Here is a 26,858-nt window from a genome sequence, read left to right on the forward strand (position 1 = left end):
CCAGCGAGGGGGCCGCCGCGGCTAGAGCGCCGCCGCTTACATCCGGTTGCCATGGAGCCCGCCCCAGCGTCCCCCTCCCGCCCAGCGGGGCCCGCGGCCCCCGGTCCCCGCCCCGCCGCCACCGCCACAGCCGCCGCCGTGCGCCGCCGGGGGGGGTGGAGGGTAGGGGGTAGGGGCACAGCTGCTGCCGTTCCGCAGCCCAACCGGTAAGTGGGGCGGCACGAAGTGGGGCGGCGGGGCCGCGTCGCGCCATGAACAGGGCCGGGGCCGCAGCGCCGCCCGCCGCCGGCACGGCACGGCACGTGTCGGGCTGAGCGCGGTGGCGGGGCCGGGGCTGGGGCTCTGCGGGGCGGTGGCGGCGGGCGGCTCTCCTTCTCCAGCGGTGCGAGGTACAGGCCGGGCGGGGGGCCCGGGGGGGGCGGGTCCTGGCTCTTGGCCCTCCGCTGCCCCCGGGCTGCAGCAGCTTCCGGGCCCCGGAGACAGGCGTGGTGGGCGCCGCTGCCCCGAGAGCCCGGGCAGCCCACCTGGCCGCCCTCCCCCCTGGTTCTATGTGCGGGGCACAGCGAGCATAGGGCTCCCTGGTGCTGCACGATGTGCGGTACGGCGCGGGTCGTGCTACGGCGCGGTGCGTAGTGCATGGCTCGGGCACGGCACGGGGCATGGCATGGGGCACGGCGCAGCACGCAGCTCAGTCCCAGGCAAAGCGCCGTGCCCGGCGCTGGATGCTGCACGGCGTGGTGTGGTCCCTCGCTCCGACAAGGTGCATGGTGCAATGTGTCCCCAGCGCCTGCCTATATCCCTTCACTCCCTCAGCTGTACGTGTGTCAGTCAGAGCTGTCATTATGTGCAATGGAGGGGTGTCTCCTTGTCACTCTCTGGTGCTGGTACGCCATTCTGGAGAGGGTTTTGTTCCTGTTTGTCTGTGTCTGTCTGTCTGTTCCATCCTGTCTGGTACCTCTGTGAAGGGAGAGTCACAGAAGGGAACAGGTGCTTCAGAAGTGAATGGCTTTGGTGGTTTATCCAGGCTAGTTTTGTAGGGTACAGGACTCATGGATATTTTAAAGCCTTGTAATATACTTCTGTATTCTTACTTTCAGCATAACCATGTGGCAGCAATCCACAGGTTAAACCCTTCATGCCTGAAAACTTTGTGCGTTTACTATCTTTTGTGTTGCCTTTTCATTCTGGTGTTCCTCTGTTCCCCGTTCCTCTGCCATGGCAGGAGAGAGGTGGGGGCTGTGCAGCCCACTCCTGTTTCATTTGGCTTTGAGGCTGTGACTGTCACAGCAGTATCTGAATGCTCTGGTGTTGGCAGCAGCACCCCTCTGGCTCCTCTCCTCCATGGACAGGCTCATCAGTATGTCTTCCCAGAAAAATCTCCCCATGCCTCTAATTCCTCTCCTTTTTGAGCTTTTCCTGTCTGTCTATCAGCCAGAGTCTCCTCTTCTGCCCCAAACCAGCTTTGCCCCTGTGGCTTTTCCCTATCTTAACATCCACTCGTCTAGACACTCCATGGCTAAATTATTCTCAGCCCAATAGCCAGGGGATTAGGCAGGAGCTGGGGAGATGGATGCAGGGCCTGATAGCTGCCTTCAAGCAGCTCCTTGCCCACCGAGCTGGGGCAGCCTGCTGAAGTGCTCCTGGCTCATCGTTATTGCAAAGGGGCAGCGTGAACTGCTCGCCTCTGCGCCTTGAAGATGTGCCAGATGTGTTTTTCTCAGCAAAACCTGAAAGCTCCTGTACTGGCACTGTGAAGCAGCCTCTGAGGGTCAAGGGAAGCCCTGCTGGAGTCCCTGTTAGCAACCTGTGGGAGATGCCACAGCTGCCAGCATCTCGGGGGCATGTCTGTTCGCTTTCCTTCAGTAATTGTTTAGCCTAGTGTCCTGGCCCAAACCTAGGTGTTCGGTACAGGGTACAGTGATTTAGGTGAGCCAGTTCTGTTTACTGATGGGCCTGCAGGGACAGTAGGGAAGTGTGACTGCACGCAGGTCAGCAGGCTGTGGATTTTTCTGGCCTGCCTTTGAATCTGGCCTGCTGGCATGATGCTTTTATTACTGAAAATTACTCCGAGCGGGAATGCTGAATCATGTACTGCCGATAATCAGGAGATACAGTAGGGTGAAGGTATCATTCATTCAGGTTTATTGTTTTTTTGTTTGTTTTTCTTTCCCCTTTTGTCATGTGTTCTTCTTATGGCAGCTCAGGCAGTGATGCCTACAGGCTGGGTGCTTCAGCTCACTAGCAGAATTCTCCCTGATATTCACTTTAAGTTTCTCTTAAATTTTAGCCCATTTCTAAGTCTCTTTGTTCATGACTGCCTGAAAAAAACCCCAAAATCTTCAGTCATGTTTTACACCCTTGAGATCTTTCCAGATTGCTGGCTTGTCCCCTCCCCATCTTAGTCATCCCATATTGCGCCAGACAAAATTAGCTCCTAACCTTTCCTTATAAATCAATCCCTCTGGCCTACTGGCAATTTTTTGTTGCTCTGCTCAGAACTCCGTCTGTTGTGGGTAATAGAAACTCCAGGCCAGATCCAAGTAGTTGTCCACCCAGCCTTTCTCCTAGAGGTTGCACAGAGTAAGGGGCAAGTGGCCTCTAGTGGCCAGCCATCGATTAATGCTCTGAACGGGAGCACCAGTGCTCCCAGGACATGTGCAGTCCCCTGAGAAGGATTAGGACAGAAGAATGTGCCACTCGTCCTCATCTGTCTCTTGGCCCCAAAGTGACAAACCCCTCTGGCAGCTCTGCCCCCACACCTCGCTGGATCGGGGTGTCCATGTGTAGCATCCCCCTTTCACAGGGTGGTGAGTAGATGATAGATGGAAACCCTGTGGGCACCTCACAATCCCTCTGAAATGTCAAAGCAAGTCACAAGGACTCTATTTTACTACTAGTACAATTGTCTTGCTTTTAGCTGCTCATCAGCATCATTAGAGTGACATAATTTCAGCCTGTTTCAGAATATGCTGCTTTGGTGGATAAAGAAAGAAAGTGCTGTATTTTGCCTCCCTTTTAACTTCATTTAGGCAGTCAGGTTGTAGTTTTAAACTCAGTGTAACATCTTGCTAAGCTGGAGTCAGCAGAGTTCATTGCATCCAGCAGTTCTCCCAGCTATGAGTTTCTCTCCTTGAGCCTAGCTCCAGACAAACCTGAGTTTTACCTGAAACAAAAGACATGGTTTCACAACACTGCTGATAGTCAGCAGTATCTTTTGGAGGCCCCACCTTAATGAGACAGAGGTGGAGCTGAGCATTAGCGTTTTCTTTGTTAAATTACCTTTACCTTTTTGCTAGTCTTTAGGGATTCTGTCACTACATCGTTTTACTCCCTGAAGTACTTGCAGCACGTTTTTGCAGGCAGTCTGTAGTTGTGGATGTTATGTTTCTTATAAATACCCAATCCTTGCTATAACAGTCATTATGCTGTGGCCCTGCAGGTCTGCAGAGCCTGGTTTCCCTGCCAGTTCTTCCCACTGGAAGTTTCAAATGTGCTGCTGTTTACTTTCATAGAATGATACCTTCTTGAGTTAAATGCAAAAGGAAATAAAAGACATGCATTACGATTTTCTCCCATTATGTCTCCTACTAAAAACAGCTTAGTCTCTGCTTACAGATGATTTCCAGACTTTTCTCCTTTTTTCTGTGTTCTCTCTTATAACACTTTTGGTCTATCTTTCTTGGAAAACAGAGTGTGAAGTTGAGATTACAGCTTAAGATCTACAGAGTGGACTGGGTATTTTCATTCTTTTCTGTCCTGTTCCCTGTAGCCTGGACTCTGTGCTTACTTTTAGGTGACTCTCTCGGCAGCATATTTCTCATGAGCTGTTCAGGTCTCATTGAGGGACTCAATTACTGAAGACTCCAATGGTGCTTTTGAGGTGTTTCTTTCATTAAGTTTTGCCTTCTTCCCAATGATTAGGAGCATGGATCAACACAGCCTTCTTCATCAGTGGTCAGATTAGCTCCTGAAAAACTTGCTTTACAGACAGCATCAGGATTTTTGGTTTGAATAAGCTAATCTTTTTTGTCTACCTGTCTTCAGGTAGGCAGGGTAAGCAGAAACTGTAGCAGCACCTTTTAGAGATCTTCAGAATAGGAGGGGTGATGAAGTGGCCTTACTGGTTTCACCTTCAGACTATCTTTTTTAGTGTCTTAATAACTTGTCTTGAACAGTGGCTCATACTATGTACTTGAAACAGGAGTAGTAAACTCCTTACCATAACCTGTCATACTTCTTCCAAAGCTTTCATAGCTGGAAAATAGCTTGTTCTAAAAGATGGGTTTAACTTTCTGTCATAAATATGACAACTTGTTACCCAAAGAGATGCCCAAGCTATCCGCTGACTTTGTATTTCTTCTTCTGCGCAATGACATTACTAAAAAAAAAATCTTTTTTTTTTCATTTTTAAATTCATTTGTATTCTACCATTGTAGTTTTAACTAATGTCTCTTTTCTCATGCTGTGAGTTGAGAACACTTTGCTTATCCCTGTGTCCAAAGCACTGTGCATGTGCTTACATCTTCTGTCCTCTGTATGAGATCAGAGGAGTTTTTAAAGGTTGGTATCTTCCCAGTGTCATCTCCAATTCCTCCTGGACTGCAGCCCATGCTGAGATGAGCCTGCAGCTGTTTCTGTGTTAGTCTCCATCCTACTTCTTGTCACCTGTGGCACCTCATTGCCTTCTTCACTTGCAGCTGCACATTGAGCAGATCACTCCCTTGGGCTGTCCCCTGGGTCTTCTGCATCCCCCAGCCACAGTGGTGCAGACAAGGTGCAGGTCTGCAGTCTGAAGGTTGGCCTCTTTCCTTGTAACGTCTTGTTTTGTGTGTGGTGTTTGAATGCTGAAATGTTTGTCCTTGTGCCATCTCTCTGGCCTGCACAGATCTCTGATGTTCCTTCTGGCCATTTTGGGTCTTCCCTGTTAAAGTTAAGTGGCCCAAGACCACTCTGCTGCCTGCTCCTGGCATGCCCTCCCAGCACCTAACCTCTCCAACATTATTCTTTCCCAGCAGTCAGACACACCCCAGCTTTGCACAGATGTGGCAGTGGAGAGGTGACTGAGCAGGAGGTTTTTCTATCTCTTGAATAGCCACTGCCTCAATCAGCCCCTGCACTCTCCATGAAGCAAATCATTTGGAGGAGAGCAAGGTCTCACCTGCCCTTGAGCTGTCAGAGCTGGTGCCTAGAGCAGCACGGGTTGGGCACCCTTGCTGCAGTGTACCAGGGGACAGACTTGCCCTAGTGATTCCAGGAAAGGTTCCCTGAGGGCTGGCAAGGTGACTTCTCTGGGTTAGGAGCCAGGAGGGTTGAGAGCAGTGGCCAACCATCTCCCACGACATTCCCTTGTCCTGCCCTCTCTCCACAGGTTATGCCACTCTCCAGGTTTGCTGGGTGCCTGCTGGTGAAAGAGAAGGGTTGATATTTTGCCCAGGCTCTTAGGTCCTGAACCAAAATGGCAGCTGGAGAGTCCCCTCCCGTAGGAGATGTCTTCATCGACCTGCAGCAGGTGAGGTGGGAATCCAGCAGGAGCAGGGCCATCTTTCTTCCCCAGGGTCCATGGTCCTGCCAGGCTGAGTGTGGGACCCGTGCCCTGGCAGACTGCTGCAGTAGGACACACAGCCCATGTTCTCCAGGGACAGGTCTGCACAAAGGCTGCCCACCAGCCCACTGCCACTTTCCATGCAGACAGCAAACAGTGGTCTCCAAAATGCCAGAGGTTGTTCTGTGGGGTCTCTGTGCCTTCGTATGCCATTGGGTGGGGTAGGCAAGTGGCAGGAGGAGATGGGCAGCTTGCAATTAGACTCTCCTCATTTAGGCTTGGGATACTGAGATGAGAAGAGAAGCAGTCTCCCCCAGAGATATAGAGCTGCTCTCCCATCATCTGGCCTGGCTGTAGTGGAAGCTCAAGCAGCTTTGCTGGGGCACAGCTGGGAACAGCTGGGGGCTACGGGGAGAGGCACAACTCAGCTAAAGCTGCCTTGCTTTATACTATCTTTTTGCCCAGCACAGATTTGTCACAGTTGGGCCTCCTCTTGTTTCCATGGAAACAGGGGAGTCCACAACAGCTCATGCTGGCATTTCAGTGATATTGATGGAAAATTTTACCAGCTGCAGCTGGTGATGGAGTCACCTGGAGATGCTCTTCTTGAAGAGTCTTTACCAGTAAAAGGCAGAGAAGCACCTATAGCCTGAAACGGGAGGGAAAAGGGCAGAAAAAGGCATGCCTAAGAGGAATGGAGGGCTCTAGGAGTGCAGAGGGAAGGTGGGAAGGCACAGAGTGGTCACTGCCCCAAGGGGTGGCTCACCAAGGTAGTGATGTTTTTTCCCAGAGGGAAGTATAGAGGAAGTCTAAGAAAGGGAGGGATGGCAGACTGGGCAAAGGAAAGCAGCAGTTAGATGTGAGGAGAGAGAAATTCCAGATAAGTAGGAGAGACCAGCACTGACATAGTCGTTTGATACCTGCCACTCATGAGAGATGTGGTGGACTGGTAAGGTATCTCTGCGGATTTTGGCTTGGAGTCTTGGCTGCTGACTCTTGGTTTTAAGAAAGGCTATGCTTCTAAGTGAGACATCTCTGCCCCAGCCCTGCTGTGTGGAGCCTGATGCTCCTCAGCAAGCCCAGCACTGTTTGCTGGGTGGCAGGATCCAGGGGGCTGCAGGGGTCTGCAGTGTTTGATTCTCGTCTGGCGATTTCTGTGCAGGGCAGAGCTCATGCAGAGGAAGCCTCTCCTGGTGTCGAGGACGATGAGGACTTGGATAAGACTTTGTCAATCGAGAGATTTGGGGACCTGATAAGCAAGTCAGCATCAAGCGATCTGGAGAAGCAAAGACGCAGCTACAGTGAGAGAGATTTTGAATGTATGTAGGTTTGAACTGTTTCCCCACTTCCACCCTCGCCACCAACCCTCACTCAGCCTCATGTGCTCTGTAGCATTGTTCTGGAACCCTGTAGATTGTGTTATCCTGCTATTCACTTTCCCCTTTCGCAGTGTTCCCAAAGTTTTACGTATACTCAGTTTAGCACCAGTGCCCACAGCCTCATCCCAGTCTGTTCCCTGTTTTCTCCATCCCTGCAGGAGTAGCTACTGCCCAGCCCAAGTAGCAGCATAGCTCAGCTTGGGGTGTTTGCTTGTCTCCTCACCCAGTGTTGGGGGCCTCTGCAGCCACTTCCCCTGTATTGAAATTTCCAGTTCAAAACTGGTTTTCTTCCATAGGGCTGCAAAGAAACATTCAAATATGGCCAGAAGCCAGGCTGTCCTCCCCAGTCTGAAAGCAGATGGCTCCAGTCAGACATGCCTGTTGTTTTTCTAAATAGCAGCCACAAAACTATCACACTTATCTGCTCAAAGAAAGGATTGCAAAATAAAAATGGTGTGTGAATTTAAAACAACTATCACTTTCTCACCTGAACTCCTCCGATCAGCATATTTATTCCTTCAAATGCCCTTCCTTGATGAAGGCAGCCAGCCTTACCAAACTCACTTTGGCTGTAGAATGAGAATGTGCCCAGAAGAAGGATCATAGGCTATCACCTGGTGTAGGTGTGTTGCATCAGTTTGCAGTCATAGCAGTGAAAGGCAAGAGGAGGTGCCTGGCCAGCAGTCTGCTGTGTGGTGGACAAGTAGCAACGGTTGGGAGAGCACCAAGCCTGCTTGAGTTCAAGGAGTATTCAGATCCTGGGCATACCCTACAGAAGGACAGGAGTTGGACTTGATGATCTTGATGGGTCCCTTCCAACTTAGCATATTCTATAAGTATTCTGCTGTTCGGCTCTCTGTGATCAGATACTGCTTATTTTCCAACTTAGCTTTGGTGGGATAAAACCTCAGGAACATTACGTGTCAAGTACATCACCAGGCTGTTTTCTGCTTGGCCACTCATTCCCAATGACTGTTGTAAAAGTTTGCTGGTAAAAGTTTATTACTGTGCTGCACTCCAGCTGCTACTTCCTGCTTGTGTGATTTCTCTACGGAGGCTCAATTCAAATAACACTTTCCACCTGAGCACACAGTCACTTGTGCACATGGCTGCAAGGTGCTAATAGCTTTGCTGTGGGTTGAATACCTGTCCTGTGTTGGTAGGACTTACTGCTCAGAAGTTTTGCCTATGTGCACAGGTGTGTGGGTTGGCTTGAAGGACACAGATATCTGCTTTAGCATGCATGGCAGAAGCTTCTTTGACAAATTCACCAGAGATTTGTACTGTTTGCTGGGTTTTTTGTCTTCTAAATAGGAGAGTCTTTTTTTTTTTTTTTGGTCAGAATCAAGCTTGTTTTCCTCTGAGCTTCTAATGTATCCCTGTTATGTTGGACTATATCAACCCTGGTTATCAGAAGCTTTATACAGTTTGTATTCATAAAGCTGGAGGATGTGTTTAGGTCATTGTACTTTGCAAGATAACATGAGCCCATGGAGGTGAATGCTCTCTGGGTTTAGAAATGTTTCCTGTCCCATTCAAAGCCAGGAATTCCCAGTATGTAGGCTCTTCCTTCCAAATGTAGGCTCCCTATCCAAATTACTTTTTTCATGTCTTTTGTATCAAGTTCACTGAGAAGTGTAATCAAATGTCTAGGACACTGGTTTGGCAAAAACTTTCCATACAGATAGGCAGAGCAAGGAAGGGAGCAGGGAAGGAGGGCAAGGGCTGGACACACAGGAGTTGCAGGAAGATAGGGAAGAAGAAGAGAGAAGCATGAAGCCTTTTGTGTTTGGGAGCAGTATGTTTTTCCCACCTCCTCTCTGTGGAGACATGGTCAGTTGACATGAGAAGGGCTGAGTGCAAGGCTGAAGATCAACCCCTTTTCACCACTGCTCTTCCCTGCAGCTCAAGGCTTTTGTTTCCTTCTGATCCAAAATGCAGATGTTTCTGTCTTGGGCTGTGTGAGCAAGTTGAAAGAGAAAGATGTGCTGTGTCCTCACCAGCAGCTTCATACCATAGAAGGAGCAATGTGGGTACAGTTGGGATCTTCCTTGCTTCTTCTTATGTTAAAAACTCATGCCTGAGCTATCCATGGCATGCAGAGTAGTGCTACAGAAACACAGCAGAATGACAGGAGGGTCTATCTGCCTAAACCTGCAAGTGAAATAAGGTACATAACTAATTAATCCAAAGAAAAGAAAAACAGTGGGAGAAAAGTGTTCATAAAGAGCCCAAACTCTTTCCAATTTGCAGCTGTCTAACCATTCTGAATCTCCTCTCATCTTGCCACAAACGTCTCCTGCTTAGCCAGTGGTGTGTGTGAAATATCCCTGCTGTTCCCAAGGGGGGAAACAAGGAAGAAAAGACTTGAGAAACCAAAGGAAAGGAAACATGACAGCAGAACAATGAACCTGCCTGGCTCTCCCAGGGAGATAGTTACAGCTTCCATTGAAAATGTCCTTTGAAGGTGGTTTTCACTATAAACAGGTTTTGCTGCCATGTCACAGGAAAGCTGGGAAGGAACCAAATCAAAACAGACTGGAAACAGTTCCTCAGGAAGAGCTGCTGAGCAAAGCCCCCTTGCAAAGTGGCTGCTGACCCCATGGTTTCGGCTGCTCCGGGTGTAGCCCCAGGATCTACACATCCTGCAGGCTGTTCTATGGAAGCCTTTGTGCCTGCAGACAGCCCTGGCAGCAGTGGCTTTCATCTCTCTCATGGGGAGATGCTGAGCTTGCCCTGTTCTCTGCCTGGTGCATTATCATTGTTTTTGAGTGAAGTCTCAGAAATACCATTAATTTCTTCTCACTCTGTAATTCCCATGACACCCAGGTCAAGCTTGTATGAATTTCTCTTTGTAGATTAGTTTAAAGAAAAGTCCTTCTGCCCTGTTTTTTACCCTGGTTTTTAAAAGACAGCCTCTTAATTGAACCTGTACTTCAGAGCCCAGTAGATACAAACCCTCAGAATAGCTGGGGTGCTGACTTAGTTTGCATCTGCACTAACAGACGGTCTGTGGTTCCTGGGGAAGCACAGGGGAACTTTCTGTCGAAGCCTGGGGGATAAATAAGGCTCAGCTATTTAACTCAAAGAGTACTAGCAGGAAAGAAATATTTGTAAAGGGCTCAAGTCATGCTTGTCTGAGAATGAGAGAAGCATTTCTTCATGTTTAGGAAAGGGATGGATCCTCTGGCAGGCCACTGCAGCTTTGCTTAGCCACGCAAATGGCTTGCAGCAGCACTAGGAGAGAAGACCTGACTTTCTTAGGGCAGTGGATCTATATTGGGGTGATTTGGCACTGAATTGGAGCTGCCTCTCCAGCCATCCCAGGCTGGACATAGCTTGTCACATCACTGCAAGAGCTTTGCTGTGTCCCTGTGGGCTGGTGGCTCTCCTTGCCCTTCCTGGCCCTTGATCTCCAAACCATGCTGTTTCCTGGAGGGGCGCCTGGCAGGTTCCTCCCAACCTCTTCCTGCCCCTGACTCTCTTTTTCTCTCTCAGTCCACCGCCAAACCTCGCACCACATCCATCATCCCCTTTCCACTCACCTCCCTTCTGCCCTCAAGTTCCAAAAGAGGCCCTCCCGTGCCAGCAAGAGGAAAAAAAGGAGGAGGAAAAAGAAGAAAACCTCTGTACCCCCCTCAGAGGTCACCCCAACCATCCAGGAAGAGGACGAGGAGGGGGAAGAAGAGGAGGAAGAAGAGGAAGAAGAGGAAGAAGGAGAATCTGAGACAGAGGAGGCCCAGAGGAAAGAGATTTCTGCAGAGTCTGAGGGTGAAGCTCGTGGGAAGGGTACATCCCCCAAGCTGGAGCCCCCAAGCAAACCAAAGGCAAGCATAGGGCATCTTATCTGCATGGGGCCTGAAGGTTGGGGGGAAGTGGAGGGAGTATCAGTGCCAGGAGGGTGCCAGGGTGCATGGTCAAGGGAGTGTGCTTCTCAATGAGACGAGGCTGTTGCTGTGCAATATTGTGGGAAGAATGGTTTTGTCCTTGCCTAGTGGAGACTGATACTGGAGGACAGTGATAAATAAGCCATTACTTTGGGTAGATGCTAGGTACAGTATCCATGACCATTTTGTCGAAGTAAGACCCACAAGGAAAGACAAATGTGGCTATTCTTAGGGTTCATAGGGTGTGTGGGGCTCAATATGTTCAGTCCCAGGGTATAGGGCATATAGGAGAAGCTGCTGTGGCCCCATCTAGGAGGTGGGGATATGAGGAAAATCAGTGTGCCAGGGATTGGGGCGAAGGACTGCCTTCCCCAGCTCTTGCTGTCAGGACTGTCATCTCTGCAGTTCACCATCGGCAGCGATGAGGAGGAGCCTGGCAGCACTCTGCCTCCTGTGCAGTTCCGTGTGGAAGAGGAGTGTGGCATCCTGTCCCCTGTGCCCCGCTTCACTGACCTGCTGCAGGACAAGGACCCTGCCTCCCTCTGCAGGTATGCGGGTGGTGCTGAGCTGCCTGACGCTCTCCTGGGCTCATGGTCCCACAGAGGCCCTATCCCCATGAAAAGCATCTGTGCCCAGCCTGAACTTGCCTGCTGAGCCAGAGGAGACATGAGGCCCAGAGGGAGAGTGGCTGTGAGCAACATGGCTGCTCTCTGGTAGGATGGTCACTCCTCAGGACTCCTGTGAGTCTGGGTCTGTGGGATCCCCAGGATGCAGGTTTGAGGCACTTGGCTGCATACCTGGAATTCCCTTCCTCCCAGCTAACTTGTGTGGTCCTGCTGACCTGCAGGCTGGGAAGCCCCAGGAGGCTTGGCTGAGTCAGGGGTCCATGAGGACTCAGAGTCCATTGACTCAGAGTTAGGTCCCCGACACTGACCACAAGCTGATCTCACTCCACCATGGGGTAGAGGAGGAGCAGAAGGGGGAACCTTTAGGTTTTGGGGTAGGTGACTTCTGACTCTGCTCCTTCTCAGGTACTTGTTGGTCAGGCCTAGGCTGAAGGACCTCACTCCCTGTGGGGCCAGTGCCCATCCTCATCTACCTCGTTTGGTACCATCCATCTCTTTGGTTCCTACAGCCTCCCTGGGCCTCGGGAACGTCTGTCTCGTGGGTGGGAGAAGCGCAAGCCCTGGGGCCAGGTGGCAAGTGGACAGCGTGTTACCTATGACTTGAAGGAGAGGATGTGCATTGGCAGCATGACCACACTGGAGAGTGCAGCGTACCAGCGTGTCCCCACAGATGAGGCTGAGGCCCAGATGCTGGCGTCTGCTGACTTGGATGGCATGAAAAGTGAGGCTTTGTGACACTGCTTATGTTACTAGTGTGTATGTCCCTTGATTCCCCTTTCTTTGCCCTCTTCCCTAGCAGCTCCAGGCATGGTCTTCAGCCTGCCACAGGACCTGATCCTCACCTCCTTGTCCCCCAGCCTCTGTTTTCCAGCCCTGTCTCCTCTCCATGAGCTGTGCAGTGTCCATGGCGCTGGTCCCTGTTTCCACACCCGCCCCATAGATGCTTGCTCATCCACCTGTCCCACTGCTCTCTGCATTTCCCCGAGACCCAGCTCTCTCCTTTCCTGACACACTTTCCCAGCAATTAGACCTCACTGTGACATGCCAGCTCAAGCATTGCAGAAAAGCGGAGGTGAGGAGCCTCTCCTCTCTGCTCTGCTGGCGGAGAGGCAGCTGCCCCCTCCAGAGCACCTCTGAGGGGGACCGCCCGTGTGCGTGGCGCAAGGGCAGAGACGTCATGGAAATGCACGCTCCAGGCCCGAGGACATGGAGAATTCAATAGGTTGCTCTGCAGGCTGGAGAGGGAGGGAGAGACCAGAGGGGAGTGAGGAAGCAAAGCGGTGCTGCACACACCGCCTGGCTGTCCCCAGGCCGTGGGCACTGTGTCTCTGGGCAGCCGGCACGAGATCCTGCGGCAGAGTGAGGATCCTGCTCCTGAGGAGCTAGAGGGCCAGCCCCCCACGGAAGCATCCCCAGGTGGAGCCAGCTTTTCCAGGACCTCATCAATCCCCAGGGGCTGCTGCAGCCGGCACCTTCATGCCCCATGAGGAGGGGAGCAAGGAGCTGGGGCTGGTCCCAGGGCTGCAGTGAAGCCTCCCAGGGACAGCTTGTTTTCTGTGCATCAGTCTGGCTACCGCAGCCCCTCTGAAGGTGAGTGGCTCATGGCACCTGACCCCTGACCTTCTCAAGGACAAAATGACAACCCTTCAAGAGAGAGAGGAGGCAGCGAAGGAATCAGAAGGGGGCAGCAGCCCGGAGGTTGCAATAGGCACCTGCATTCGCAACTCGCTCGGCTATGAAGACTTTGAGTTTGCCTTCAATTTTGAAGACTATGATTTATGGGAGGCCATCAGAAACCATCTGGGCTACCCAGGCGGGGAGCCCACCTGTAAGTACCAGAGCAGTACTGTAAGTGACCCCACGGTTGCATAGAACATAGCCCCCAGCTAAGTGTGTATCCCTCACGCTGTGTTTGTTGTCTGCACTCTGTGTCAGGTTGCTCTTCTGGCTTAGTGGAGGCACTGTCCGCCCCACGGTGTGTCTGGGGGCACCACTGGATCTGTCTGGTGTCTGTGTGTCTGTCTGGGAGGTCTTCGTACAAATCGCTGTTGTAGTCTTGAGGTGTTTCCCTGTGTGTGTCTCACTTGAGCAGTTCTGGAGTCAGCCTGCATCTTGCTGTTTGTGCTTATCAGGATAAGCATTCTCATGCCACAGCCAGAGAAAAAGCAGCTGTGCTGAGGTGTGTATAAAAGCAGAGACATTTTCCTTTACATCTGTAGCACAGGGTGACAGTGTGCTGCTGGTCTGTTTGCTGGAATTTGAGCCAAGTTGTGGGTCTGGCAGCAGCAGTGGGTATCAGGTTCTCAGCTCTGCTCTGTAGCCTTGTGCCTGGAGGGAAAAATAACCTAGGCCCTGTGTCTGCAGGCTTGAGGACAGCTGTGAAACTAGCTAATGGCAGGCTGGCCAAGGTGCTTAGAAGAGGGAAAAAAAGAAAGAATGTGGGAGTGGAAAAAGCAGAGAAGTAGAGAATAGGAATTCTTAGAGCAAAGATAATCTTTCTGTTCTCCTCATCTGTTTCTGTACCTGTGCATCTCTTGAGCTGGGTCCCTGGGGCAATCTGGGAACTGCACAGAAACCAGACCCTCACTCTCATCTCACACAAGTGGCAGGTGGTGGTAACCCACAGTTAAAAGGTGGCTTTCTTTGTCACTTTGGAAGTGACACTTCATATCCATAGCTTTGTGACCACTGCCCAGATATCCTCATCTAGATCATGGTCTCATTTTCTAAGGGATTTTAGCAGTGCACACAGGACGGTGATGCGGCCTCAGAACTAGGCTGCTTACCAGCTTTGCATGCAGGAGTGGTGAGGCTAGAGCACTCTGCAGAGCCAGAAACTGAACCAAGGCATCCTGAGACCCTGCTAGAGCCTCTGTGGCTGATCTCAGGCAAAACAATGTCCCCTGCCTCCAGTCCCACAATCGTGTTCTCTTTCTCAGCTCATCCATCTTTACAAGCCTTTAGGGAAGAAGAGCTTGTTTATGTATTTCTGCAGAGACCAGAAAGTAGGGATTTGCTTCTGGCTGTGTCTGCTACTTTTTACTGTAAATTGATATTGTAATAGCAGCAAAGTTTAAAACAGAAACCTGGAACAAATTGGCTCTATCAACTGTCCTGAGCTGAGCAAACTGTACATTAAAAGTGAGAAATTGTCCCAGATTCACCCAGGAAAAGATAGTTTTCTGTAAGGTAGAAGAGGCAGATCACTTTTGTGTGGTGTGATATGCATCATTGGTAAAGTAGGGAAATTTGGCTTGCTAGCAGTTAATAGCAATTCATTGCTACAGCTAATAGTGCAGGTGCTTGAAACAGGATGTATGGTACAGTTAACTCTTAAATATTTCTGCACAATTAATCCAGACAGTGGGTTAATCCTGCAGACAGATATGATGGAGACAGAGGTGGCATAGACACCAGAGTCTGCTAAGTCAGTTTACATCCAGCCTGTGCCATTTACTTGTTTTACTCTATGGTAGTACCTCTTCCAGGACCAACTTGGATCCAGGGGAAATCAATAGCTTTTGAGCAGAGCAGAGTTCTTGTTGGACCCAAGCTGGTCTCCTTGCTCTCCTTTTTGTTTTCAGAGCATGGAAAGTGCTGTGCAGGGACATTTGGATGGCAGCGGGGATGACCTGGGGTCCAACTGTCCCTGTCACATTGAACTCAGCAGGAGCCAGGAGACACTTGGGTTCTGGGCAGAGCATGGCAGTAGCTTTTTTCTGAAGCCAGCATAGGTTTATGACTTATGGTATAGTTCATTTATTTTGTCTAATTTGAAATACTCTGAGAGGTAGGGTTTCAATCTTCTTTTTTTTTCTTGCTATAACTTAACCAATGGGATAAATGGAAAGTGTGCACCATCCCCACAATGCCAAGCTAGCAAGTTGTTTTCTAGTATTAGTACAACTACTACAATGCTTCTACCTGGGCTTCCTGCTTCTGGACAGAGGGCAATGAAAGGGGACAAGCAGGAGCTAACACGAGAATTGGAGGCAGTTGCATGATGAGTTGGACTGACTACTACAGGCACTGTGGGGGAAGACTTATTTGTCATCTTCAGATTTAAGCTGGAAGAAAAGGAACTCGATCATCGCAAGAAATCTGACTGATGGAAGCCAGTGATCTGGAGGAGACTGTCAGATAATGTGTGGGAGGGTGACATACCATTTTGTTTTATTGGAGCCATCATAGTATTTTGCTTTGTCCTCAGATATTGTCACTGTCTCAGGCTCTGCTCTTGGGTAACAGTGGAAAGGAGGTATAGCAAGAGCTGTCCTTGGCTGCTTCATCTCGCCCTGGAGAGTTTAGCTTCAAGCAAGGAGAACAGAGTGCCCTGGGCACTTCACCCTTTGGTCTCAGTTCAAGATTCTGTCCCAAGTAAGGACCCCAGACGTTAGTGGTCACTTGAGCTTGACTTTATTTGGAGGAAGCACCAATCTGATGGCACACAGAAAGGCTCTTTGTAGAGCAATCTGAAGCACAGACAGATGGACTCTGCATGAAGCTCCCAAAAGCAGTGGCCTTTTCCAAAATTAAGCATCTGTCCACCTTGCTGCTATGAGTTGTCTTCTCCAGCTACCATCTCAGTGGCCACAAGCACTGCCAAGGGAAAGCAGAAAAATGGATTGCTCCTTTCTTCTATGGGGCTCTGGAAGTGTGCTTTCACCAGCTTGTTCTGAACCTGCAGCACTCCAGCTCCCAGCCCTGTCAGCAAGTGTGGGAGTCACTGGAGATGCTGGCAGGAAACATGGCTCCTTTTGTATTCATCCTCCAGCCATTTAGTGGCTGAGGCCAACACTTGTGTGTGGTTTCTAAGGCTGTTGCTGAAAAGCATTGTGTGGCAGGTTGGCATTGCCATGTGGGAGGCTTGTTGTGCCTTCATAAGTGCTTTGCCTTGCTGGGCAGAGCATCCTCTCGCCCTGTTCTTCTAGGGTGAACATGAGTGAGAATGAGTCCCAGGATGCATGGGAGAATCAGAAGCTTCAGGGGTTGGAGGAAAGATGCCAGAAACCAAGGTCTTGTGCTGCCTGGTGACCTGCTTGTTTAGGCACACATCCACACCAAGTGCCATGAAGTGGGTCCTATGCATGCAGGAATTGAGAAATCTATGCAGAAGTGCAAGGAAGCACAGCACTCATGGTAGTGGTCAGTTATTGGCTGCTATTGACATTGCAGTGCAGTAAATGGAGCAGGGAGGAGTCCAGCCATCATCAGGGCAGCCAGTGGAGGAAAATACCCTCAGGGTCAGTATTGATTAATTTATACTTAATTTAGCAACCCAGATTTCCAAGGAGCAAGGCCATGGTATGCCTGGCCTCTTGCTGGGCTGTCTCTTTCCATGCCAGAGAGGTAAAGATATTTTCCTGCAACAAAGACACCACCTGGCCATCAAACCCAGTGCTTTTTACTACCTCTCATGCCTGCAGGTCTTGAAACTAAGTGTAGAAAGCTATGTGGAGACCAAACATTTATCCCAGTCAGTGAAGAGCTGCCCTTAATCTCCCACAGAGAAGACCTTGTCTTTGCCTTTACAGTCAGGGCCAACAAACCTCAATGGACTGAAACTAAGCAAAACCCCTGACTTCATGACCTGGGAGAGCCTGTCTATCCTGGAGCTGGGCTCTGAGGCTTTTCCCTTCCCCATGGGCTGTCTGTGCTGAGGAAGATATATTTACTCTCTCTGGGAAGTGGCCGGGGAAACATCTTCCCATGGCAGGCTGTTGCCCGTGTGTTGTCTCTCTGACGCTGCAAAAAGGACTGGCAGGGTTGTGGCCAGGTTTTGGTGGGTGCTGGCACCGATAGGTTGGTGATGGGTCGGTCTGTAATGCAGCTTCAACAGCCTCTCTGGATGCTTTAGGAGGCTTTGATTCAGCAAGCAATCCTCTGTAATACTGACCTTCCAGAGGGCTTTACAGGAGCACCGCAGGTCATCTAGAAACAGCTATACCTGGAGTTAACTGCCCATCCTTCATGGGCTCAGTGTGTGCTCTTATCCTACAGTCTCACTGCACAATTAAATAAAATAGTAATTGATATTTCTATGTGTCTCCCAGACCAGGAGTTAAATATCTTTCCCCTTCACTGCCCTTTATTCTGAGCACCAGGACTTCCTTCAGTGGGAGCAATAAACCCCAGCCAGGTCCCTGCCTGTGCTGCTTGGGTGCAGAGCTGCACAGACAATGCTTCAAGTTGCTTTTTGTTGAGGGAGTATGGGAAGGGTTCATGCACCACTTACACAGGTACCATGAATAAAAGCTTTTACTGTGATGCCAAAGAGTATGCACAGCCTGGGAGGAAGCCTTTTTCTTGAAGGGATCAGCTGTCAGATGTCTAGAAGGATGCAAAGTAGGCAGATGAGACAGGAAGGATCTTCAAAGGTCTGGAGAATGATGGTGAGTCCTCCAGCTGCCAGGGCTTTGCTAGCGTAACTATCAAATGATAGAATTATCTAAGCCCACCCTTCTCTCATTAGCTGTGTTTCCCTGCCAGACTGTGTTTCTGCTATACACAACGGTGGGTTTTTTTCCTTTCCTGTGTCTTAAGGCCACCGTTTTGAAGATAATCCTGGTGTGAGGAGGCATCTGATGAAAAAACCATCTCGGAGTCAGATCACCAGGACAAGCAAAAAATTAGCATCAACTCCATCTGTCAAGAAAAAGAAGAAGAAAAAGAAGTTGGATAGAAAGCCCCATGAGGTATCCGTGTGCTGTCCTCCCACACTTGTTCAGAAGCCATGAATCAGGACTAGAAACAGGCACTTTATAAAGTGATAGATATAGTTTCATTGTAATTAATTCTTTACATGACCTTGAGGGTGCCATTTCAAGCTCTTATCACAAGGACTGAAAATAAACTTTTTTTCAATAAAAAGCAGGGATTTCTCTAAAATCACAAAGCTTCAACCTTAGGAAAGATGTTAAAAAGTCACAGAAATAGTAGTGATGTTGTGGAAGTTGCAAGCAGAGTAGCATCACCATCTCTGGTAAGTGTGGGAAATATTGGGGGAAACCAAGAAGCAGGCAGGGGACAAAAATGTCACAGTTTGGTAGAGAGGTGCAGCACTACATCATTCATTCTCCTCTACCTACACTATCTGACTTGGAGCTTTCTGGTGTTCCACAGGCTGATGGAAGCTCCTGCCATGCTGCCAGTGATACCTTTCCTGGTTGCTTTTGTTCAACAAATCTCTGGTTAATTAAGGCAGATTTGCTCAGACAGTGCTTTATACCAAGTGGTACCTTGAAAACAAGCCTGAGGCTTACCATGTCCAATTGATAGAAGTATCATATCCTTAGCAGTCTCATACCCTTACTTATTTACACCAGGTATTTGTGGAGCTGAATGAGCTGGTGGTGGATAAGAATCAGGAGATGCACTGGAGGGAGACAGCCCGCTGGATCAAGTTTGAAGAGGATGTGGAGGAGGACACAGCAAGGTGGGGGAAACCCCATGTGGCTTCATTGTCCTTCCGCAGCCTGTTGGAGCTCAGGAAGACGATTGCCCATGGTGAGTCAGAAACTGTGAGCCAGGGTTTGTGTCTTGCACTGGGACAGGTTTTGCTAAACAGCTTCTGTTGCTGTTTGGCCCTTGACTGGAGACAATCCAACTGTGTCTGTGTCCAGGTTCCATGTAGGGTCTGCAGAGACAAACCATCCTACAAACTGTTTGCCATGGTTTGCAGTAGTCCAAGGGTGCCTGTATTGGTTCCTTTCTCTGCTTGGCTGCTGTCAGACACATGGCAGCTGTGACAGTCAGTTGTGCCTGGACCTGCAGGTCCTTGATCCATCTTTGGTGTGAAAGGACAAGTTCAGTCATTGTGGAAGACCAAAATGAGAGGGAAGTACTGGAGTTACTAGTGTGTCTCGGAGCTTTTGGGTTCTCTTGGGACAATGGTTTACTCAGAGGATATGGGACATCTGAACTTGGGGCATTTCTCAACTGAGAACATCTGTACCCCAACCAAAGCCTGGCTCCTGGTGGGAGAGGTGTGTCCCCACACTGTGCATGCAGCAGGGAGTGCTGCACACTAGGAGCAGGGCTCTTCCCCTTCTGCTGACAGGTGCTGTCCTCCTTGACCTGGAGCAGACCACACTACCTGGCATCGCTCACCTCATGGTGGAGACCATGATCATCTCTGACCAGATCAGAGCAGAGGACCGAGCCAATGTGCTGCGTGCTTTGCTGCTAAAGCACAGGTGGGTTGTAGATGGCCAAGGGCTCTGGAGGCTCAGGGGCTGTCTGTGAGCCTCAGGTGGCATGGGAGGCAGGTCCTCTCATGGCTGCTGCTGCTCTTCCCTTCAGCCACCCCAATGATGAGAAGGAGGGCTTCTTCCCAAGGAACCACTCCAGCTCCAGCATGAACTCTATTGTGGGGAACCATCACCACAACCACACCACTGACACCTGTGTGCCCCTCATGGGAGAAGAGCGCATTGAGATGGCTGACCCCAAGGCCCAAGAAACTGAGTGCAAGGAGGTGAGGGTGACATGGGGTGTTACTGCTTCTTTTTCCACACCCTGGGGACAACTGTTGGCCAATGGCAGCCCTTGGCACCCACCTCTGGGCTCTTTCATGAGAGGCCTTGTATGTGCAAGGGCTGAGCTTCCCTGGATAACCTGGAGTACTGGAAATCAGGTCACTGCATTATGATTTCAGGACCTGATTTTAGCCTCATGCTGTATGCAGATGTCTGCTTGAGCATGTAATGGCAGCACCAGTCTCAGCACTTGCAGGGTGGCCGGTTGCTGTGAGGGTGCCTTGCCTCTGAAGCAGGGTGTCAGGCATGCAGCTGAGGCAACCTTGGATAGATATGCTCGTGAGGTGCAGAGCTGTGTAGGGTGATCATGGCACAAGAACTCCACCCTTACTTGTTTGTATCCTTCCCCAGCAGAAAAACCCACATCTCCATAACTCTGAGGGCCACCGTAAATACCTGAAGCTGATGGAGAAGATCCCTGAAGATGCAGAGGCCACAGTGGTCCTTGTGGGTAAGAGGCAGCATTTAGAGTCCTCTGGTGCCAAAAGAGACCAGTTCAGACCCTGGTCTGGCTCCAGCTGTCTGTGTTCTTCCTCCTGAGAGGTATTCAGTCATCTTGTACATGTTTCCAAAGTTCAGCTGGGGAGGGAGCCTTGTTTCCTCTGTCCTTTGGTGACAGCCCACATTTTCTTTGTCTGTGGTAAATGTAAGGGGTGCATGAGTAGTTCATTTCCTAAATTAAGAGGCTGATAGACACTGCTGCTGGAAGCCAGGGCCCAGCTTAGAGGAGAAAGTTCTTCCAGGCTCACCAGACCATCACATTTTGCAGCTCCAAAGTAAGTAGGTGTTGCCCAGTGCACTAATGACCAGGCACTGATTGATACTGGGCTTCACGCTGTCCTCTGACCATTGCTGCTCTCCATCTGGCCTCCTCACACCTTGCCAGCATCTGGGCCCTGCCCTGGCTGATGTTGGTTGCTGGATGTGTGTGTCTAGGAGCTTTGAGTTTCTGGAAGCAGGGGCTGGCTGGTGGCAAGGTCTCGGGTATCGGTGATAGCACTGCTTGGAGATGTTTCTCTGTACAAGAGGGCTGTGTGCAGGCAGTCTCGAGCATCAGTGGGCTTAGTGACTTCTGACCACAAGAGTAATCCTTCTTAGCACTTTGCTGGCAGTAACATCTCAGCAAACATTAGCTACACTACAAGCACAATAAATGTCATTGCCTATCCAATAGATGAAAAGCTCAGGCAAAGAGGCTTGGCAGCTCAACCAAGCTGATGCTTAACCATGATGAGGCCAAATCAGCTTTGTAAACTCAGATAACTGAACATTGGCCATTTCCGAGGCTATGTCTTGGGATTTGCTTGGCCACTCGGATGGCCCAGATTTGCCAGTCTAACACAGATCACAGCACTTTGCTGGACGCAGATGGCAGAAAGCTCAATAATAATCACAGAGAAATGCAAGTATTCAATCAACATTTGTCTTCAGAATGGGAAGGAAGCGGCTGGTGTGCTGGAGGATGCAGGAGAACTTCCCAATCTGTTAGGAGCTGAGGAGGCTGCCAAGCATTGATGAGATGCAGACATTGTAAAACAAACTGTGCCATTTGCACCTAAGAGTCTTTAAAGAACTGGCTCATTTTCATCTGAAAAAAAGTCTAGGAATACTGGGAATATTCGAGAAAAACAGAAGAAAGCTTGTAGCATCAGTGCTGAAGAATGAAAGGACAGTCACCCAGTACCTATAGGTTGCTTAACCTGACATCCTTCCTAGACAAAATCATGGCAGGGCTAATGTAGGATTCAATTAATAAAGTGCTAAAAGAAAAGAACGTAATTATTGCCAAGCAGTAAGGTTTATGGGAAATAGGTCACCTGATTTCATTATTCCATGAGATTAGAAGTTTGTTTGATATAAGTAACATGGAAAAGACTTCCTTCCATGAGGCAGTGGCATAGTGGGAAACAACCTTCTGATTTAAAAATTAGCTTCTTACAGTGTAAGTAGAGCCCATGCATTAAGAGTGGAATAGGAGAGCTAAGGGAAGTAGTATTGCTTGGGGATGATCAGTGAACTGGAGACATGGAGCAGTCCTCAGTATGAAGATCAGTGCTGTGTCCATGGTCTTGGAGACAAGTACAGGGCTGCAGGGCTCATAGGAACACGCAGAATCCCTGTTTCCACCATTAAAGTCAGCCCAGTACAGTTCACCCTAATAATTAACTCTGCTGCAAACATTCCCTCCTGGCAGGTTGTGTCCAGTTCCTGGAGCAGCCAACTATGGCCTTTGTCCGACTAAATGAGGCTGTCTTCCTGGAATCTGTCTTGGAGGTCCCGATTCCTGTCAGATTCATCTTTGTGCTGCTGGGACCAAGCCAAGCCAACATGGACTACCATGAAATTGGACGCTCAATCTCCACCCTCATGTCTGACAAGGTGAGTAGCTGACAGATGGTGATGCTGGCACAGGCAAGGGAGCTTCAGTAGCTCCTCAGAAGTCAGTTCTGGGATAAGAGTGCTGAGAGATGCTGAGCAAAGGCCCAGGTAGGATAGGCAGGCATGAGCACCTGGGATTTTTAAGAGCAGCCTCGCTCAACCAAGGTAGGAGGGTTCAGTACAGAGGGAATGACAGCTTCTTGGCTGGGTGAAAACAGGGACCAAATGTAAAAGCAGGAGTGAAGGACTGCCCAGGGTTAGAGGAATTGTCTTGATGTTTCACAGAGGATGGGAGTCTGAGTCATGCCTGTGACCATGTCACCAGGCCCAGACCACGCTGACAGAAAGACCCAGCAATGCCTGGGGACTGTTATTGCCAGGATGGAGTTTGGATGGAGTTTTCTAGCTGAGCCTCATGGCTGGGGCATCTATGCAGAGTAGCACATCCATGGAGGAGGAGAGATGAGGAGGCAGGAAGGTTTTTCTGCCTAGTGTGTGATGTGCTAGTAAGTCCCCCATCTGGCTACATGGCAGGAAAATTAAATTCATTATCCTGGGAAGGAATTAAAGGCAAATGAAAGACAATCTGAGCATGTGCTGCATACATCGAGGTCACCAGTATCAGAGGTTCACAGGGTCCTTCTGGCTGGTACCATGTAACTGCAACAGAATAACAAACTTGCCTGTCCTGCCACTGGTGCACAACTCTCCCTGAACTGGGGTCTAAAAGGTCCACCTAGAGGAGGTGGGTTGTGGGCAACAAGGGCTTCTAGATGAAAGATTGCTTTCCAGGAGTTGTACAGGGCTCATCTGAGGCTGTGTTTTTAGCCAGAAGAGGTGAGGTGCTACATTGTAGCTTTAGCACTGTGTTTGTGGGCTGGTCTCGCTCATCAGAGCCTCTGCTCCTGTGTTGCTGAGAGAGAGGAGGCAGCTGCCTGGCCGCAGCAAGGTTACACAGTGGCTGGCGCCATGAGGAGAGCACAGTATCATTTACAGTTCGAAGCTGTGGCTCCAGGGAGTCTGTGTGCAAGGACCTTGGCTGTCCCCTACCTGCTTTACAGGCCGTTCACTTTTTCTTCCTCCAGCCCTTTCTCTGCAGGCACATTCCAGAGGCAATGCAGCACTTCTGCCCATTTGCCAGCATCGGCCCTCCTATCTGCTATCCCATCATGGTCTCCTTGGAGTCCTTCTTTGTCATCCTGCCCTTGCTGTAAAGACTATCTCCCCTTCTCTGCCTGGTTTTCTTTGCATAGATTCCCTCAAGCTGCAGACTCCTGTTTTCCCTCACTCTCCTGTGTGGAGAGTCCTAAGGGTCTCCTATACTCCCTCCTTAGCTTTTATCTGTGGTGCTTCAGAGCTCCACCAGTTCTCCTTTCAAACAAACCCAAGACTAGAATAGCAGGACACCAGGGTATTGCAGAGTCCTAATTCTGGGCTGCAGGAGCAGGGAAAGTCTTTATATGGTGCCTGGTTTCTGGTATCTCAGAGCTGGACTCTGAACAAAAGCCCTACACAATTGAGCAAAGGTATACAGAGCTTGTGAGGAGAAGGATCTTGGCCTGATGCAGTGATCTGGTGTAAGCACGCTGGCTAGGGAAAGGGGGGCACCATGCAATGGAAAGCACAGATTTGATTTTGTTTGGTGAAGTCCCACAAGGGGCACCCTGTAGTCTGTTGGAGCATGCAGCTGGCAGAGATGCTGCAGTAGCACCATCTTAGGCAAGAGCAGTGGGGCTTGGAGGAGAAAAGCATGAGCAAGGAGTTTACTGGAAAGGATGGATAGGGCAGAGAGGACAGACATAGGATTATGTGGGACACTGGATAGTTGGACAGGAAGGATTCAGGAGTGTGAGTCACAGTGGCAGTAGTGAGACAAGTAATGGGTTGAGGGAGTGGGATGTTATTGTTTGGTCACAGGAAGTGGTGTGTTTCCAGGCTGTAGGTAGATGAGTGCAATCTCAGTCTGAGCCTTCTCCCTCTCTCTTTTTCCCTGCACCTCCCAGCACTTCCATGAAGCTGCATACATGGCAGATGACCGTCAAGACCTCCTCAATGCAATCAATGAGTTCTTGGACTGCAGCATTGTCATCCCCCCATCAGAGGTGGAGGGAAAAGACTTGCTCAAATCCATTGCCACCTTCCAGAAGTTGCTGCTGCGGAAGAGGAAAGAGAGGGAGCAGAAGTTCATGAAGGAGGGGGCTGTCCAGGAAGCCAAAGGTCTCTCCACTCACATTTTGGCAAAAGAGTTTGTGCCTAGAGCCCTGCGTGCCCCAATGAGCTTCCCCCTCACAGAGCCTGGCAGAGGGGTGAGCGGGGCCTGGCTCCTGCAGTGGGCAGCAGGGAGGGGGACACGGGGAGGTAGGGCAGTAGCTGTGGGCAGCTCTGGCAGCTGAGGGCAGCTGGAGAGAGTGGGATGTGCAGTCACAGGGAGCACTGCTGGAGGAAGGTCTCCAGGGGGTATAGGGGAGTGGGACAGCTCAATGGCAGACCTGCCTTTCCCTGCTCAAGCCCTGCCCTCCATGCACTTCCAGAGCTGTGTGAAGTGAAAGCTGAGGAAGAGGAGGAGGAAGCTGAGGACGACCCTTTGAAGCGGACCGGGATATTTTTTGGAGGTCTGGTTCGGGACATAAAGCGCAGGTACCCCAAATACCTCAGTGACATCAGAGACGCCTTGCACAGCCAGTGTCTCGCGGCCGTTCTCTTCATCTACTTTGCTGCTCTCTCTCCTGCCATCACCTTCGGGGGACTTCTAGGTAATGGGCCTGCTTTCTGGTCTGTTCTTTGCACGCTGGGACACTGGCTGTGTCTGTGTGATGCTGTGCTGGGGTGGGCTTCAGTGCTGCTCACTTAAGCAGAGTGGCAGTGCTGCACATTGGCTCCTGCCTTGTCCCCTCTCTGCTGCTCAGCCTCTCCAGCTCGGGCTCCCCGGACTCTGTCTGAACTCCCTGCCCAATGCAGGGGACCTCTGACTGCTGGAACAGGGACCTGCCATCTCCATTTGGAGCTGTGTCTGCAGCCTGTCTGCCTGCAGTGATGGTGCCTGTGTCCAGGTTATAATACTCACACGTTGTTCTCTTTCCCAGGAGAGAAAACTGAGGGTCTCATGGGGGTCTCCGAGCTGATAATCTCCACCTCGGTTTTAGGGATCCTCTTCTCCCTGCTTGGAGCCCAGCCACTCCTGGTCATTGGCTTTTCAGGGCCTCTGCTGGTGTTTGAAGAAGCTTTTTATAAGGTACATGAGAAGCAGTGTCTATGCTTGGCACCCACCCTTATGCTGGGGAGGGCAGCCAGCATTTCTCAGCTCCCTAAAGGGTCTGTAATGGTGTGGACTCCCTGGATCCTGCCAGGCTGCTCTCAACTCAGCTGGGGCTGGCCCTGCTTCTACTGACCCTTTGCAAATTATGCCATAGAGACTTCTGCCTCCTGTTGCTGTATCCCATGGGCTGACACCCTTGAGGTGTGACAGCGGTAACAGTGCTTCTCTACCTGTTGGCTGTGAGGGGAACATTGTTCCTCAGCCCTGTGCTACAGTTCATCCTGGCACAAGGAGTGCTTGTAGCTGCATCCTAAAATATTGCTCAGTAATTCTTTCCTGTCCTTGAAGCTTCCTTTGAAGACTAGTTCACAACTTTTACCTGTGTCCAGGTTTCCTTGTACGAGAACCCAACACTCAGTGTACCACGCATCTGGGATGTCCCATGTACTCTCACCTCTCAGGAGGACCCCAAGGATATGGGAGCCCAAGCTCAGTTCAGAGATACTACTGGCCAGCTGGGATGGACATGTTTCTTTCATAAGTAGCATGACCTCTTCACTGTTAAAAACCATCCCTGTGTCAATGTACTTTCAAGCAGAGGATCTAATCCTTCTCCTATTTTTTTCTCTTAGCATGTCTGAGCTTTTAAAGCATGTTTTTTCTTACAGCTAGATTTTCACTCTGGTGTGTCAAGAGTTTGGAGCCAGTAATGCCATTGCACAGAGTTTTTCTGCTCTCTTCTGACCTCTCCTCCAGACCTTTTTTATGAAGACAGGCTGCAAAAAGTTGTGGTTGTTCAGTCTAGAGAAGAGAAAGCTCTGGGGAGACATTGTAGCAGCTTTCCAGTACCTGAAGGGGGCCTACAACAATGCTGGAGAGGACCTTTCGAAAGGGCACGTAGCAATAGGACAAGGAGTAATGGCTTTAAACTAGAAGAATATAAATTTAGGTTTTAAGATATTAGGAAGAAATGCTTCACTATAAGGGTGATGATGTTCTTTTTCTGGCTTGACGTTTGGACTCAGTGGTCTTGGATGTCTTTTCCAGCCCTGACAGTTCTATGATTCTACAAGACACTGCAACAGGTTGCCCAGGGATGCTGTGGGTGCCCCATCCTTGGGGCCAGGTTGGATGGGTTTACAAGAAACCTGGTGTAGTGGAGGTACCCCTGCCCATGCAGGGCTTTTGAACTAGATGATCTTTAAGGTTCCTTCCATCCCAAACCATTCTATGATTCTATGACTGTGCTTCT

At 50.1% G+C, this 26,858-nt stretch overlaps 1 protein-coding gene across 2 annotated transcripts in view; it reads left to right on the forward strand.

The window, feature by feature from the left end:
- Positions 1–42: 42 nt before the first annotated feature.
- Positions 43–26,858, forward strand: part of SLC4A3 (solute carrier family 4 member 3) — a 34,838-nt gene continuing 8,022 nt past the window's right edge. The window contains exons 1-15 of one of the 2 annotated variants that reach the window (XM_030454144.1): positions 43–206; positions 5,369–5,509; positions 6,705–6,861; positions 10,420–10,748; positions 11,214–11,356; positions 11,944–12,155; positions 17,978–18,129; positions 18,760–18,940; positions 19,494–19,629; positions 19,736–19,910; positions 20,323–20,422; positions 22,166–22,350; positions 24,354–24,567; positions 24,882–25,103; positions 25,434–25,582. In XM_030454144.1, coding sequence (XP_030310004.1) covers positions 5,456–5,509; positions 6,705–6,861; positions 10,420–10,748; positions 11,214–11,356; positions 11,944–12,155; positions 17,978–18,129; positions 18,760–18,940; positions 19,494–19,629; positions 19,736–19,910; positions 20,323–20,422; positions 22,166–22,350; positions 24,354–24,567; positions 24,882–25,103; positions 25,434–25,582 — 2,409 coding nt within the window. In that variant the 5' untranslated portion in view covers positions 43–206; positions 5,369–5,455. The remainder of the gene's footprint in view (positions 207–5,368; positions 5,510–6,704; positions 6,862–10,419; positions 10,749–11,213; positions 11,357–11,943; positions 12,156–17,977; positions 18,130–18,759; positions 18,941–19,493; positions 19,630–19,735; positions 19,911–20,322; positions 20,423–22,165; positions 22,351–24,353; positions 24,568–24,881; positions 25,104–25,433; positions 25,583–26,858) is intronic. The other variant, XM_030454145.1, reaches the window with a different exon arrangement.

Source organism: Calypte anna, chromosome 7 (genome assembly GCF_003957555.1).
Source record: "Calypte anna isolate BGI_N300 chromosome 7, bCalAnn1_v1.p, whole genome shotgun sequence".
In the NCBI taxonomy this organism is placed as follows: Eukaryota; Metazoa; Chordata; class Aves; order Apodiformes; family Trochilidae; genus Calypte; species Calypte anna.